The sequence below is a fragment of the Neovison vison genome, chromosome 13 (assembly GCF_020171115.1).
Source record: "Neovison vison isolate M4711 chromosome 13, ASM_NN_V1, whole genome shotgun sequence".
NCBI lineage: Eukaryota > Metazoa > Chordata > Mammalia > Carnivora > Mustelidae > Neogale > Neogale vison.
This window is the reverse complement of record NC_058103.1, coordinates 8,832,828-8,847,950: the sequence shown is the minus strand read 5'-3', so window position 1 is coordinate 8,847,950 and position 15,123 is coordinate 8,832,828. Positions and strand designations below refer to the sequence as shown.

General features: G+C 51.5%; 1 protein-coding gene across 3 annotated transcripts in view; it reads left to right on the top strand.

The window, feature by feature from the left end:
- The window catches only part of BDKRB2 (bradykinin receptor B2), a 52,349-nt gene extending 44,358 nt beyond the window's left edge, over window positions 1–7,991 (top strand). For all 3 annotated transcript variants that reach the window (XM_044229917.1, XM_044229920.1, XM_044229919.1), the window contains one exon: window positions 6,406–7,991. In XM_044229917.1, coding sequence (XP_044085852.1) covers window positions 6,406–7,495 — 1,090 coding nt within the window. In that variant the 3' untranslated portion in view covers window positions 7,496–7,991. The remainder of the gene's footprint in view (window positions 1–6,405) is intronic.
- Window positions 7,992–15,123: the final 7,132 nt, after the last annotated feature.

The following is a 15,123-nucleotide window of genomic DNA, read 5'->3' as shown; positions in this document are numbered from 1 at the left end:
GCCTGCCTCTCTGCCTACTTGTGATCTCTCTCTCTGTCAAATAAATAAATAAAATCTTAAAAAAAAAAAAGCTTTCCTTTATAACTAAGTATTAGCAGAATTTTTGGCTTTCTTTAAGTGTGTGTTTTTTTGAAACTTAATTCTGGGGTCCCTGAGTGGCTCAGTTGGTTGAGCACTGCCAAAGACTCCGGTCATGATCCCAGGGTGCTGGGATTGAGCCCAACATCGGGGTCCCTTCAGTGGGGAGCCTGCTTCTCCCTCTCCCTCTGTTGCTCCCCCTGCTTGTGAGTTCTCGTCTCTCTGTGTCAAATAAATAAATAAAATATTTTAAAAAGAAAGAGAGAAAGAAAGAAAGGAAGGAAGGAAGGAAGGAAGGAATCCTAATTCTAAATCCATTTAAGAGACTATATTCCAGGTTGAGTTGCTTTTCCAGAAGAAAAGGAGGAGAGTGTCTGGACTAGCCTGGGAAGTTTCCAGAAGCTCTTTCTTTATTTCAAGGCCACAGGAAATATGTAGAGGCTGGATACAGCCTCCCAAGTGTTCTGTGTGGGCTCTGACCAGCTTCCATTTACAAATTCTGATTGATAAAAATCAGACAGACCTCCCCAGGATGGCTTACCAGATTTCAGAAGGCCAATAACTGGCTAGGTTATTTGTGGCTTGACAATAGCATCTTGTTATTTGACTGAGCTGTGATTCTTTAATCTCTGTGTCTGTATTTCAAATGCCTTTATTACCACCTCACTGTTGGAACTGGAATGAATTCCAAGAAGCCCTCCTTGTGGAAGACAGTAGTCTCCCAAGTAACAATGTCAATGTTAAAATGTACAGAGAACTCAGAAAGTAGCACATAGAAATTATAGACTCATCTTCTCTGGTAGAACTGCCTGGTGTCATCTCTAAGTTTTTAACAAATAAGATCGAATATTACTATGTCCATAGTGCTGTTTACTGAGCACCTACTATGTGCCAGGCAAATATCAGAGATACAACTAAGAAGTGGTGAAGGAAGGTCTCTTCTTTCTGTCCAACTTGCTATAAACACAGACAGCAGGTGGCAAAGACAAACCCTTTAGAAATAAGCCTAGCTTGGGCACCTGCATGGTATAGTCTGTTGAGCCTCCAATTCTGGGTTTAGCTCAGGTCATGATCATGATCTCAGGGTCCTGGGATGGAGCCCCATGTTATGCTCTATACTCAGCACAGGGTCTGCCTGATATTCTCTCTCCCTCTCCCTCTGCCCCTCCCGCTCATGTTCTTTCTCAAATAAATAAATGAGTCTTGGGGTGCATGGGTAGCCCAGTCAGTTAAGCGTCTGCCTTCAGCTTCAGTCATGATTCCAGGGGCCTGGGATCGAGCCCTGTGTCGGGCTCCCTGCTCAGCGGGGAGTCTGCTTCTTCCTCTCCATCTGCCTGCCACTCTCCCTACTTGTGCTGTGTGTGTGTGTGTGTGTGTGTGTGTGTCAAATAAATAAATAAAATCTTGGAGAAAAAAAGTCTTAAGAAGTCAGTAAGTCCATCTTGAGCAGACACAGACTGTGGGACAGAGGACGGTGTGTGCTGAACTGATCAGATTCAAGCTGACTTCAGAGGTCTCGGCATGTGGCTTGGGAAGCAGTCCCTGATTTTCCGGGTAGGGTGAAGCCTTGCCCCCTGGATGAGATTTCCTTGGCTGCTGTAATATATTAACATAAACCTCGTGGCTTAAAAACGACACAAATTTACTGTTGTGTAGTTCTGTAGGTTCGGTGTTCCACATCAGTCACACTGGGCTATAGTCAAGGTGCTGGTAGGGCTGTGTCCTTTCTGGAGGCTCCAGGGGAGAATCCGTTCCTTGCTTTTTCCACCTTTGAGAGGTTGCCTGTGTCTCTGGGCTCACTGCCCCTTCCTCCACCTCCAGAGCCCCCGGTGTCATATCTGTGCCTCAGTTTGTTCATCTGTACCATGGGCACAACTCTCTGACTATTCATGCAGCCCTTCTGTCAAGCTCAAGTTCCTGAGAGCCCAGTAGAGTCTTGAACCCTCCACAGATAACAGGTGTAGGGGATGCTGAAGGCTCAGACATGGGCATCCAGGTCTCCCTCCAGCCCCAGCGTCGGGAGGCCTGGGGCAGAGACAAAGCTGTTGAGTGGGTTTTCCTTGGTGGGTAGAACTTGGTCCCCAAGTGCAGAGAAGGGCACAGGAAGGCATGGTGTGAGGCCACATGACAGTTTCAGGACGCAGCTCTGTAGATGTGTATGAAGTCCAACGGGGTGCTGGGCCCTCTCCCCACCCCGGAGCATCTGAGAAATCAAGTCTGATGGGCACACCAGCTTCCTGCGGCCGCTGAAAGGAAGCCCCACAAATCAGGTGGCTTCAAAGAACCAAATAGCTGTATCATAGCAGTGCATTCATAAAGCAGTTCTCATGCAAAGCTATTTTCTAAATATTGATGTATTTAACTCTCTCTATATGCATACAAACCCATAACAGCTTGGCCATATTACCGCGATGGAGTTAGAAAGGAGTTTTAGTAATACAATTGTTTTTAAAAATAGTTACATCTTTAAGTATATATATCCACCCGTATACATGAAGGCAAAATAAGTTTTCATGTTACCAAGCTGAACACTGAAAAAGGACGTAAGCAGCATAAACTGGGTACAAGTCCATGGGCTCTGATCCGTGTCTGTCTTGGATGTGTCCGGAACATTTTCCTGGAGAATGACTTTTTCTTCTTGCCTGGTCTTACTATTTTTAATTGTTCCATATAATTGCTGAACTCTTCGCCTTCAAGTGTTACAGTTAATAAATGTAAATTAGCACCTTCAGTCGACCCTTCTCTTGGACTAGAACATATTTATTTAAGAAAATGGGGCTGGGGCAGATGCTCAGGTGCCAACACACACTGAGCAAGTTGTGCCAAGGGGGGCTGTTCTCAAGCCCGACTCTATGCTTATCTGCTTATTTTAGCCCAGATATTTTCACATGTGGTGCCTTTATGCCTTCATTCAAAGGGGCTTTCTTCCACAAATACTTTTACTAGATGCAACTCTACAAAGAAACTGTAGTTGTGATTTTTGAATGCTTTGGCAAGCTTAGATGTCATGAATCATAGGTTTTCCCAATTTCATCTCATTTCTGTACAGAATATGAACTTATCCAATGGAAAGTTTCTTCCCACAAACTGAGGAAGTCCAAAGCTCACTACAGAATTTTAAAATTAAATCTTGTGTGCCACGGAGCCTTTGCTCTCTGGTTTAATCCTTTCTTCCCTTTTACAATACATTTCCTTTATTTTCTGCACAATAGCTTCGGGTACCATCGTTAGACATGCAAAAGCAGATGTTTCAGTACTCTGTTCTTTAAACATCTTGATTAAAGATCTCCCATTGATTTGGAATAAAATTCAAAAAAAATTAGAGCTCTCCTTTAATAAACAACTAGTAACACTTTCAGGCATTTAGGCTCAAGGTCTTCTAAAATTGATGGATGATGGGCAGCAAAGGAAAGAAATACATGTCGAAGGTTTTCTTTTTTTTTAATTCACCATCAACTGCACTAAAAAGGCTGTGGTTTTCTTAATTTTGTCAGCATTCATCTCCATTTCAGTTGGTAGAATATTGAAACTTACTTGCAAGTAATTATAAACAGTGTGTACATTTCTGTTTCTTTGGTCTCTTATTTAGTAAGAATGTAACTGTTACCATGACACCATGCCCAGGATAATCTGTCTTTGCATTACCATCACAAAAATATAATTCTAGTTCCAACGTAAACAATTTAAACTAAATTTAGAATAGAATTCCCCAGAAGTCCTTTGTTCTGTTGGCCAGACTGAGCTTCCAGAAATTTGTCTAGGAGAAAACCAGAACCAAAAATCAACTGAATTAATTTGCAGAACAGCTGCTTGGTCTAAGTTGAAAAGCCATGCTTCCACAGGTGAGATCGGTGTCTTAGGGCAGATCTTTTAAAAACATGAACTTCTAAAATGGCAACTTTTGTGTCTCAGGTATTCTTGGGGTCAGCGACATCGCCGCAGCCCCCCAGTGATGTCAACATCAGCAAACATTCTGTGCAACCTGCACAGTCACCACAGCTTCCTTGAGAAACAGAAGCTCGCTACTTTAGTCTCCACGGCTTGTAATTCTGAGCTCATCACTGCCAGAAAGGGCATATTGCAAAATTTAGAAGTATTTCCAGGGGCCGCCTGGCTGGCTCAGTCGGTAGAGCACCCAACTCCATCTCAAGGCTATGAGTTTGAGCCCCACGCTGGGCGTGGAGCCTACTTTTAAATAGAATCAAAAAAAACCAAACAAGTATTTCTGAATAACCAAGGAAGTATTTAGTTGTGGATTTATGCCGTGCAGGAACTGACAGAACGAGAGTAACCTGACTCTTCCGCACGCTCTGGGTCAGGGCTCCCGAGCGCTTCAGGTACTCTACAGCGCCCCAGCCAATGATTCCCTGTGTTTCCCATTCACCTGCCTTCTTGTGACCAGGTACCTTGTTCTCTTCTCTGTCTACACTCTCCCTTGGTGATTTCATCCAGTCTTGGGACTTTAAACACCATCTAGGTAATCACAGTTCCCATTTACATATCACAGTATCAGACTTTGTCCCTGAAAACCAGACTTGACTATCTAGGTGAGCCCTAGAAATCCCCATTTGGGGGCCAGTAGACATCGCATCCTTGACATGTCCAAGAGTGAACCCCTGATCTCCCCCCACTCAAAAAATCCTGCCCCATCCTCGGTCTGTGACCTCCATTTCAGTTAAGGACAACCTCATATTTCTTGGCGACATCCGATTCTTCCTTTCTCACAGCCTGCATCTGATTGAAAATCACGGTGGTACTACTTCCAATATAAATCTAGACGCTGATTCCATCTTATCATCCCCCCTTGCTGCCACTCCCCAGCTAACACATTTACTCAGTCTGTTTAGTGTTGTGGGTTCTCTCCTCCCACTAGGCTAGAAGCCCACTGAGGGCATGGAGTTTTTACCGGTTTGATTCACTGCCGTGTCCAAAATACCTAGAACAGCACCAGGTATACAGCTGGTGCTCAATAAATACTAGTTCAGTAGATAATTGCATGGAGGAACTGGTGAATTGTGCTTTGGTGTGAATGGCCCAGTGTGTGAGTTACCAACAGTGTCAAAACTTGACAGTCATCACCTCCTCAGATAAGGAAAGTCGGGCTCAGAGACACCAAGTGGTTGTCCAAGGTCACACAGCCAAGACTCTTCCCAGATTGGTTCTCTCTTACACAGTACCTTCTGTTAGATGCTGTGAGACATTGCCCAGTGGAAGAATCTCAGCCCACAAGTACAGGACGCGGTCCCTTCTTTCCACGGGGTTCCAGAGAGCTGGGAGGCATAGTCTGCTTCCTTCCCACCACATCTCTCTTCCCCTGGAACAGCGTGAGGCAGGCCAGCTGTGTGGCTAGGGGGCAGCACAGACTGAGGTCTCCCAGGACAGGCTGTTAACAATGGAGCCTGGCTCCCTCGTCTACCGAGTGGGGACAAAACGTGCAGCAGGATCGCATAGACAGAGGCCCAGGCTCTGGGGTCAGAGGGTCGAGGTCTGTGTCGAGGTCTGTGTGACCTCGGAGGAGAGATCAGTCCCCCAGGGCTCCGGTTTCTGAACCATTGCATGGAGGGGACAAGGACCCAGCCCCCACAGAGCTGCTGGGAAAATTAAACGAAAAAATATTTAAACGTGAATGTCTTCGAATGGTGCCTGGGGATAGAGATCATTTCCTCGGTGTGAGTGACTATTCTTTCCTTTTCTTTTTTTTTTTTTTTTTTTAAGATTTTATTTATTTATTTATTTATTTGAGAGAGAGAGAGAGAGAGAGAGAGAGCATGGAAGGGGAGAAGGTCAGAGGGAGAAGCAGACTCCCTGCGGATCAGGGAGTCTGATGTGGGGCTCGATCCCGGAACCCTGAGATCATGACCTGAACCAAACCGACTGAGGCACCCAGGCGCCCCACTACTGTGGTCGTTAATAAGACGAATCAGCACCTTCCACTGGGCACTTCCTCTGGACCAGGCAACCTCGCCACGCGCTCCACAGATCCGAAGGCCAGTCCTCGCCACAGCCCCACAAGAGGGATACGAAAGGCTTTCAAAAAGGAAAAATAAAAGTCAGGGGTCTCAGTGGCCCACACCGCGTGGTTGTGCCAGGGTTCAGACTCAGGTGTCCTTTCCTTTATGCCAGGGGTTGGCAAACGTCTCCTCAAGGGGACCAGACGGCGCGTATTCCCGGTTGTGCCACGCAGCTCTGTGGCCGCCACCCAAAAGCAGCCTTGGACAACAGCAAACAAGCAGGAGTGGCCACACGCCAATAGCACCTTATTTCCCAAACCTGGGGGCGGGTTGCCAGGGGCCGCCTCCCGCTAACGCTGCATGCCCTTCGGTGCAGGTCCCCGTGGATGGCGTCCCGGAGCCTGCAGGAGTCCCTGTTGCTGAACCGGAGCCGGCTCTCGGCGCCCAATGCCACGTCGTGCGACGGCGCGCGGGAAGCCTGGGCCCTGCTGTACGCCGTGCTCCCCCCCTTCGTCGTCACCGTCTGCGTCTGCAGCCTGCTGGGGAACCTCTTCGTGCTGTCCGTCTTCCTCCTCCCGCGGCGGCGCCTGAGCGTGGCCGAGATCTACCTGGCCAACCTGGCCGCCTCCGACCTGGTGTTCGTCCTGGGCTTGCCCTTCTGGGCGGAGAACATCGCGCACCAGTTCCGCTGGCCCTTCGGAGGCCCCCTCTGCCGCCTGGTCAATGGCGTCATCAAGGCCAATCTGTTCATCAGCATCTTCCTGGTGGTGGCCATCAGCTGGGACCGCTACCGCGTGCTGGTGCACCCCATGGCCAGCCGGTGGCGGCGGCAGCGGCGACGGGCCAAGGTCACCTGCCTGCTCATCTGGGCGCTGGGCGGCCTCCTGAGCGTGCCCACCTTCCTGTTCCGCTCCGTCCAAGCCGTGCCGGAGCTGAACAACTCCCACGCCTGCGTGCTGCTGCCCCCCGGCGGGGCCTGGCACTGGGCGAGGATGGTGGAGCTGAACGTGCTGGGCTTCCTGCTGCCGCTGGCCGCCATCGTCTTCTTCAACGGCCACATCCTGGCCTCCCTGCGCGGGCGGGCGGAGGTCCCGGGGACGCGCTGCGGGGGCCCCGCGGGCGGCAAGAGCACGGCCCTCATCCTCACCCTGGTGGCCGCCTTCCTGGTGTGCTGGACCCCCTACCACTTCTTCGCCTTCCTGGAATTCCTCTACCAGGTGCGGGCCATCCGGGGCTGCTTCTGGGAGGATTTCATGGACCTGGGCCTGCAGTATGCCAACTTCTTCGCCTTCACCAACAGCTGCCTGAACCCCATCATTTACGTCTTTGTAGGCCGGCTTTTCCGGACCAAGGTCTGGGAACTCTACCAGCAGTGTACCCCTCGGAGTCTTAGTCTGGGGTCCTTGCCCCACAGGACGGATGTTCTCCAACATTTCTGGCAGAAGAAAAACAGCAGGGAGCCATGAAGCGTGGCTTCCTTTTCAGTAATTTCGGACATGATAGATGCTGTTGTCGTGGGCTCCGGATGGAGCGCACCCTGCCCCCTGGCCCCCCGCAAAAAATGGGCAGGACCTCATCCCTGGAAACTGTTGCGTGTTTTTCTCGTAGGAGGACTCTGCAGGTGTGATTAAGGTAAGGGTCCCGAGATGGGGAGATGATCCTGGATTATCTGAATGGATCCAGTGTCTCCACAAAGGTCCTTATAAGAGAAGTGGCCATGTGAGCATCTGAGAAGGCCATGCAACCGCAGAAGCAGGAGGCTAGAGGGACCACAGGAGCCCAGAGCCAGGGGCTGGCTGCTGGCGCCCCTTAAGGGCTGGAAAAGGGACAGAGATGGATTCTCCCCTTAAGCCTCTGGAAGGAGTCAGCCCTGTAGACATTCGGACTTGAGCCCGCTGAGATGGACCTCAGAGGTCTGGCCTCCAGAAACAGAAGACAATAAAGCCGTGCTGTTTCACGTCACCGAGTTTGTGCTAATTTGTTCCAGCAGCCACAGGAAACTTGCGGTAAGGGTCTCTGCCCACGTTGCCACGTGCCCGCCCAGAAGGTTCTAGGCTAATGGCTAGGCACACAGAGATGCTAGAACTAGGGATCCCATCCACAAGAGACTGGTGTGAATAATTAGAATATAAAAAAAGAAAGCGAGAAATCACAGAAGCACGCCCCGTATCCAGCACCGTGAATGTTCAGAGGGGAAAAGGGTGCGTTCCTTGCAGGGCTGTCCGGAGACCTGCTCTGAAGGGAGGCAACGGGGAGCTGAGTTTTAGGAAGGGCAGAATCTGGAGGTGCAGAGAGAGGGAAGGGGGCCTGGCAGAGGCATAACCGGGGCATGCAGGTACGACACAGGCGCTAGGCAGAAAGAGTATTTATGGAACTGTTAATGCTTCAGTCTTCTTGCTCCACGGGATCGGGGTGAACTGGGAAAAGACTGCGTTCAAGGGGCTTGGAGAGTGTCAGAGAACAACGTAACTGCCCCCACCACGTTTGAGGAGGTGTTCTGAGCACAGAGAAGCAGCCCCCAGGAGGGGTGGCTAGGAGGAGTGGGGTCTGGAGGGCTTCCCGGAGGAAGAGACAGGGACTGTAAGAAGAAGAACACGCAGTTGGCCAGACCAAATAGGAAAATGGTGTGTTGCAGAGAGAAGAAACAAGCTCCGCCCAGAGGTGGGTAGGGGTATAGGTTGGGAGGGAGAAGGGTGAAGGAAAGTGAGGTACAAGGAGGTCGCAGATGGGTTCAGGGTCAAGGAGGACAAGCTGGTGAAGGTCAGGGAGGGAAGCATGGAGGGCCCGCTAGAGCTAGAAGGCATTAACCTGTTGTGTGACTCATTCTAGCCATGCTTATCAGGCCCCAGACAGGCAGACGTGGGGTATCTCCAGGGCTGGGGTTTTGCCAGAGCACCGCCACCGCTCAAGGGGGCTGGGGGTTTGGGTCAGACTCTGGAGACTGGCTGAATTAGAGAAGGAATGAACTTAGGAGGTGAGGGAGACAGACATGGATGTGGTCACACAGCGGGGACCGTGGGAGCACCTAGGTGACAGAGCAGAAGAACAGGAGGTTGAGGCCACAGAGTAAGAGTGTTTGCGCAGAACATTCCATCTCCCGTGTGGCCATGGCCTTGGGCAGCTGGAATAGAGAGAAGGAGAAGGTCATTGGCGACAAGGCAGTCCAGGAATGGAGAGGCGGGGAATGGACAGCCCACAGGGCCCCTGCAGGCAGGCAGGCAGTGCTGGAGGGTCCCGGGGAGGAGACAGCTGTGGGTCAGGTGCCAAGGCCAGTGTCCAGGCAGGGGTGGGAGTGCAGGGAGGAACAGCTTCTGCTCGAGAAAGGCCAGTGCTCACGGGGCAGCAGCAAAGCCTTGAATGCACTCAGGAAAGGGAAAGAAGCCAGTGCTCCTGGAGCCCGCCGATGGGATCTAAGAGGGCCTGGGCCACCAGACCCTTGCAGGCCAGCAGTGGCCACCCCCGAGGTCAGTGCACCAGCCCCTGGAGGTGTCCTGGAGAGCAGAGATTTAAGTCAACAAGCACTTATCCAGCCAGCACATGTGTTTAATTTAAATCATGTGGTGTTTAAAAACTATTTTTGAGTTGGTGACCAATATTTAAATTCCACCCAAGAATCCCATTCCGGGCTTCCCTTGGGCATTGGCGGGTCTAGTGACATGGAGCCTGCATTCCTTCCTTAGGCAGATGTTTACTGAGCTTCTAGTTCAGGCCAGACACTGCTGTGGGTGGTGGGAGCACAGCAGGGGCCCCCAGGCACTGACTTTGGGGTGCTCTCTAGGACACCAGTTCTCTGATGCTTAGAGCAGGTGCCCCTGACGCCAGGGCTACAGCCCCCTCCCACAGAGCAGAGGCTGGAGTCACCAGCTTGCCTGCTTGCTTCCCAACACCAAGGCCATGTCTGAGCCCCTGGGGCAGGAATCCTGGGAGCAAAGGTCCTGAATAAGGCGGCCAGGACAGGACTAGCAGGCCGAAGTAGAGGGTCGGAAAGGAAAGATACACCCACTCTCTCCCCTGCTCTGCGTGACCTGACCTGAAAACGTCCTCCTTGCTGCTTTCTCGGTCCCCTGTACCTTCTAAAAATGCCCTCTGGGGGTTGCAGAAGACAATGCCACCCTCTAGAGCGTGCTGGCGTGAGAAATCAGACCGTTGCTCATGCACCTGTTCAACATCAGGCTGTGTGCATGGTCTTCCAGACACCTGATCTCCTGGGTGGGTGTAACCGTCACCAGAGCCCGGCCCACAGCCCCGCGAACAAGGTCAAGTGTTCGTGGGCAGAGGGAGAAACTCCTGCCTTGGTTAAAAGGATCAGTGCTGCTCGAGGAATACAATTTTTGAATTCGCTGCTCGGGTGATGCGCTCGACCCAGGGGGATTCCATGTGTGGGTCAAGCCTCACCTGGTAGGGCTAACACCTGACACGAAGGGATGAGTGAGCGTGTGGTCTCCCGGCATCCCCGGCTCCAGCACCCAGGTGGGCTACCACTTTCTGTCTGAGAAGCGCCCAGGGTAGACATGCAGGGCCCCTTCTCTAACCCAGTTCCTGCTGTGGGCCTGTCGCATCAGTCCGCAGTCGCCCTCCCCGCTCCCCCACCGTAGCCATCACCCCATCCATTGTGGGCACTGAACAGCACTAAACACTCCCAAATCCCAGCCCGGGGAGACTCCTAGGTGTTGCAACGGACACAGACAGGTTCTCGTCCTCCGGAGATGAGTCACGGGCTTGACGAGGAAGTCTCTCCTACACGCTAGAAAAGGCTTCCCATTAAATCAAAATAAGTGCATGTCAAACCAGCACAATGTGGCTAGAATCCGAAAACGTTCCTGGTTGTGACATTGCAGCAGACTTACACATGATGTCATCACAGGGAAAACTGAGTAAAAGAGTACAAGGGATCTCTCTGTGAGTCTAATAAAAAGTTTAAAATACATGTATATATTATTGAGTTGAACATTTCCATTTTACAGATAAGGAAGCCAAGGCCCAGACATAGGCAGAGACTTTCCTGAGGTTACCGAATGAGCTGTATTGCTGGGGCAGGGCCCTGTCCAGACCCAGGGATGCCCACCAGACTATGAAGTCAGAGAACAGGCCTGAGTGCCAGGGATCCCACCATCAGAGTTGCCTCCCTGGTGGCAGACTCCTTGTGCCTGGTGCTAGAGTTAAGATAATGAGCAGGAAGACAGGCTCACTTTTCAGGAGCTTTAAGGGAAAGAAGGGTATTAGAAGGGTCAGTTGGGGCTCAGCAAGTATGAGGGGAAGATACTTCAGGATTTTCCTTGATAGGGAGCTTGGTGACTGCTGAATTAGCTGCCAGTTCTTGGGTTATATTAATAGGAGTATAGCATCTAAACCGTGGGCGGTGATAGCCCATTTAGCTTAGTAATGGACAGGGTACACAAAGAGTATTGTGTTTCATCTCTTGGCTCATTCAGAAGAAAGGGATCAGACTGGCAAAGGGATGCAATAACATAACCTTCATGACACAGTGAGAGCCTGAGAGGGCTTTCTTGAAGAAGCAAAGACCTACAGAGAAAGGGGACAAATGTATTTTGTGTTTCCCCAGCAGGACCAAAAAGAAAAAAAAAAGTCCTGAGAAACAGGTTCCAACTTACTTAGGAAAGAACTTTCTGAGAGGCAGAGCTGTCCCATGGTAGAACCTGGCTAACAGTGGGTTCCCTGGTCCCAAGGCACACCCACCCTTGAGCAGCTCACTGCAAGCAGGGGGGCTGGTAGGGAAAGAAGTCGTTTCTCAGTATGAGCTGCTAATCCCAGGATGATAGAGTTTTCCTGGAAGGAGTTCAAGAAATGAGGTAATAGAGGAGGTGACCCCGAGCTGGGTCTTACAGTTAAATAGGACAATGGGGGTGTCAACCACCCACCATCTTTGTCTCGCCCAAGATGTGATGCAGTGAGATCAAGGGCTGGAACAAGTGTCACAAGGCTCAAAGGTTGGTGTTCCCTACAGGCCACAAGAGGCCACAGAGACACTAAACAGGGGAGTGTCAAGTTCAGACCCACTGAACAATCACTCCACCAGATTACGTGGAATGTGGATGGTGGCCTGGGGCCCTGTAGAAGCTATCTCTTGCTACACAACAACCCGCCCCCGAGCTTATAGACTTAGATCCCCCGTGGCTCACGGTTCTGTGGTCGACCACACCGGCCGGGCTCTGCTGACGGTTCTTCCGCTGGTCTTGGCTGCGCTTCCGCACACCTCTGTGATCAGCTGCTGGCCGGCCAGCTCTGCTTTCAGGGGCTGAGCAGGAGGTCTGCAGCAGACCCACAGCTGGCCTCAGACAAATTACAAATCCCTGCTAGATGAGGTGTGATGCTGGCAGGTGGGGGAGCACCCCAAATCTGACCTCCCCAATCTAAGAATCAGAGCTGCTGGACTGTGCACTGCTGTGACCTCATTCACTGCGGGCTTACTCCATGGTGGATGCTGTGCAAGGCACGGTGGCAGCAGACTGTGAGATGCTGGCCTCTCGGAGAGTTCATGGGGTGGGGATGAAGGCATCTCATGGAGGCTGCTCAGATGATAGGGGACCCGAGACCCAGAATGCTCTGCCCCTTCGCACGAGGTGACAACACTGATAAGAAGTCTGGGTGAGGCACCAGCTCCCCTACCGCATCTCCCCCTGCACGGTGGCTCCCCAGAACACCTTCCTAAGAACGTCTTGTCTTTTGCTTTCTTTTTTAAAAGATTTATTTATTTACTCGAGACTGGGGAGAGCAGGGAGGTGGGGCAGAAGGAGAGGGAGAGAGGGTCTCAAGCAGACTCTGGGCTAAGCACAAAGCCCAACTCGGGCCTCGATCTCATGACTCTAAGATCACGACCTGAGCTGAAACCAAGAGTTGGACACTTAAGCAACTGAGTCACCCCGGTGCCCCAAACACCTTGTCTTTCAAATGGAAGTACCTGTGCCCAGGGCCGACAGGGTGAGGGGAGGGGTGGGCCAGTCTGCATCCTCGCTCTCCTATAGGAGACATTTCTACTGTCTGCAACCGTTCCAGGCCTCCCGTCTTCCAGGAAGCAGGGATTGGTCCTCCTCATGCTGTGGAGGCTGACAGCGGCCCTCTCAACTCCTTTGGCCAAGGCCAAGGAACTTGGATTCACTTCTAGGCAGAAGCAATTTCCTCTTCCTCTGCTACAGCAGACCCTGAAGGCTTATGTCTAGAAGGTGATGTCATTAAGATGTGGAGACCCATGTCTAGACCCCTGAGTTACCAGAAGAGCAGAGCCCCTACCCCACCTGCACGAAATGTGCAGTATGAGTGGGAACTCCGCCTCAGTGGTTTTGAGCCCCAGAGCACTGGGGGTGTTTGTCACACAGCAGAATCCCGCCCATCCTGACTGACTCACCAGGTTTCCCTGAGGAGGGAAAGCTCCCCACACCTCTGGCCTGTTGCCCACTCCTTACTCCTCCCCATGGAATGAAAGCGACCTGACTGGCTGGTTTCAAAATAATAATTGAGTGTCTAGAGCTCGCTGCCTTCCCCCATGTCCCCTCTGTCCATAGACCACTCCACTCTCAGCCACGAGACAGACTCTGCCTCCGTGGGCCTGGTGGGTAAGTTGGCCTCATTCTGGAGTTCGGAACTAAGAAGCCTCTTGATGCCACACATCGAAATGACATCACCCAGCCAAGCCCTCCTCCGTCATGAAGGAGACATTGTGGCCCCATCTGCTGAATCCTGACTGCCTCACTTAGCTCACTTAGCTCCAAACTCAGGCAGGAAGACAGTGTCCCTCAACCCCAGCTCCCATGCCCTTGCTGGGCCCTCACTCCCAGGGACTCAAATTCCAAACATCTGTCACTTCTTGGACAAAAACATGAAATGCAAACCTGATTCCAGAGAGACTTTCCACAAAACCTGTAGTAAAATCTTAGTGAGTTTTGATTCCGGGTTTCTTGAGCGCAGACACTTTGGGCCACACAGCCCGTGGGAAAGGGGCTGTCTTTGGCAGCACTTCAGACCTCTCTCTTCTACCACTAGATTCTAGAAGTAGACCCCCGGGGGCAACAGCTGAAATGTCCCAAGTTATTACCCAATGTCCTCTGCGAGCAAGGTCACCCCAATGGAGAACCAAGTTTTAGCTCATGTGATCTAGTCCTTCAGTAATGGCCTCAAGGAAAGTCTGGTGGTCCAGGGAGACTTCCTGGAGGGACGCCAGGCTTGAAGGACGGAACAGAGGGAAGGGGAGAAGCCACGGTGTCAGAACAGCTGGAGCAAAGGGAGGCGGGGGGGGGGTGGGCAGGCACACAGACAGGTGGCATCAGAGCGGGAGGTCCGCACAAGTGACAGCTGGAATGACTGAAAAGCCAAACAGAGAATCGCAAACAGTAAATGTTTGCTGGTCCCATTAGTGCCATCTCTCCTCCCCTCCCAAACAGTGACAACATTTATATTAACTCGTCATGATTGACGTTGGCATCATTCCCTGGTGTTTAACCATAAATCCCTCCAGTCAACACCTGTGCCTCCTCCCAAAGTCCCAAATTACCCCTCCGTCATCCTACTGCTGACCTCGGGGTGGGTGGAGGGGGGTGAGTTTGGGAAAGGGGGAGCCGAGGAGGAGAAGAATGAGATTCAGTCGTAATGCAGGCTCTGGACGTTGAAAGTGAAGACAGGATCCAACAGGACGTGGCCCAGGGTGGGACGACAGGCCCTGCAGGTGCAGGGTCAGATCTTTATTTAAGATGCGGATGTTTGGGGCACCTGGGTGGCTCAGTAGGTTAAGCCTCTGCCTTTAGCTCAGGTCATGATCTCAGGGTCCTGGGATCGAGCCCCACATTGGGCTCTCTGCTCAGTAGGGAGCCTGCTTCCTCCTCTCTCTCTCTCTGCCTGCCTCTCTGCCTACCTGTGTGCTCTCTCTCTCTGTCCAAAAATAATAATAATAATAATTAAAAAATAATTTAAAAAAAGATGCAGATATTTGGGGGCACCCGGGTGGCTCAGTCAGTGGAGGACACAACTCCCCATGTCGGGGCTGTGAGTTCCGGCCCGCGTTGGGCATAGAGCTTACTTTCAAGAATAAAGGTATTGCCTTTTTAAAAAATAAAAAAGGGGGGCCTGGTTGGCCCAGTGGGTT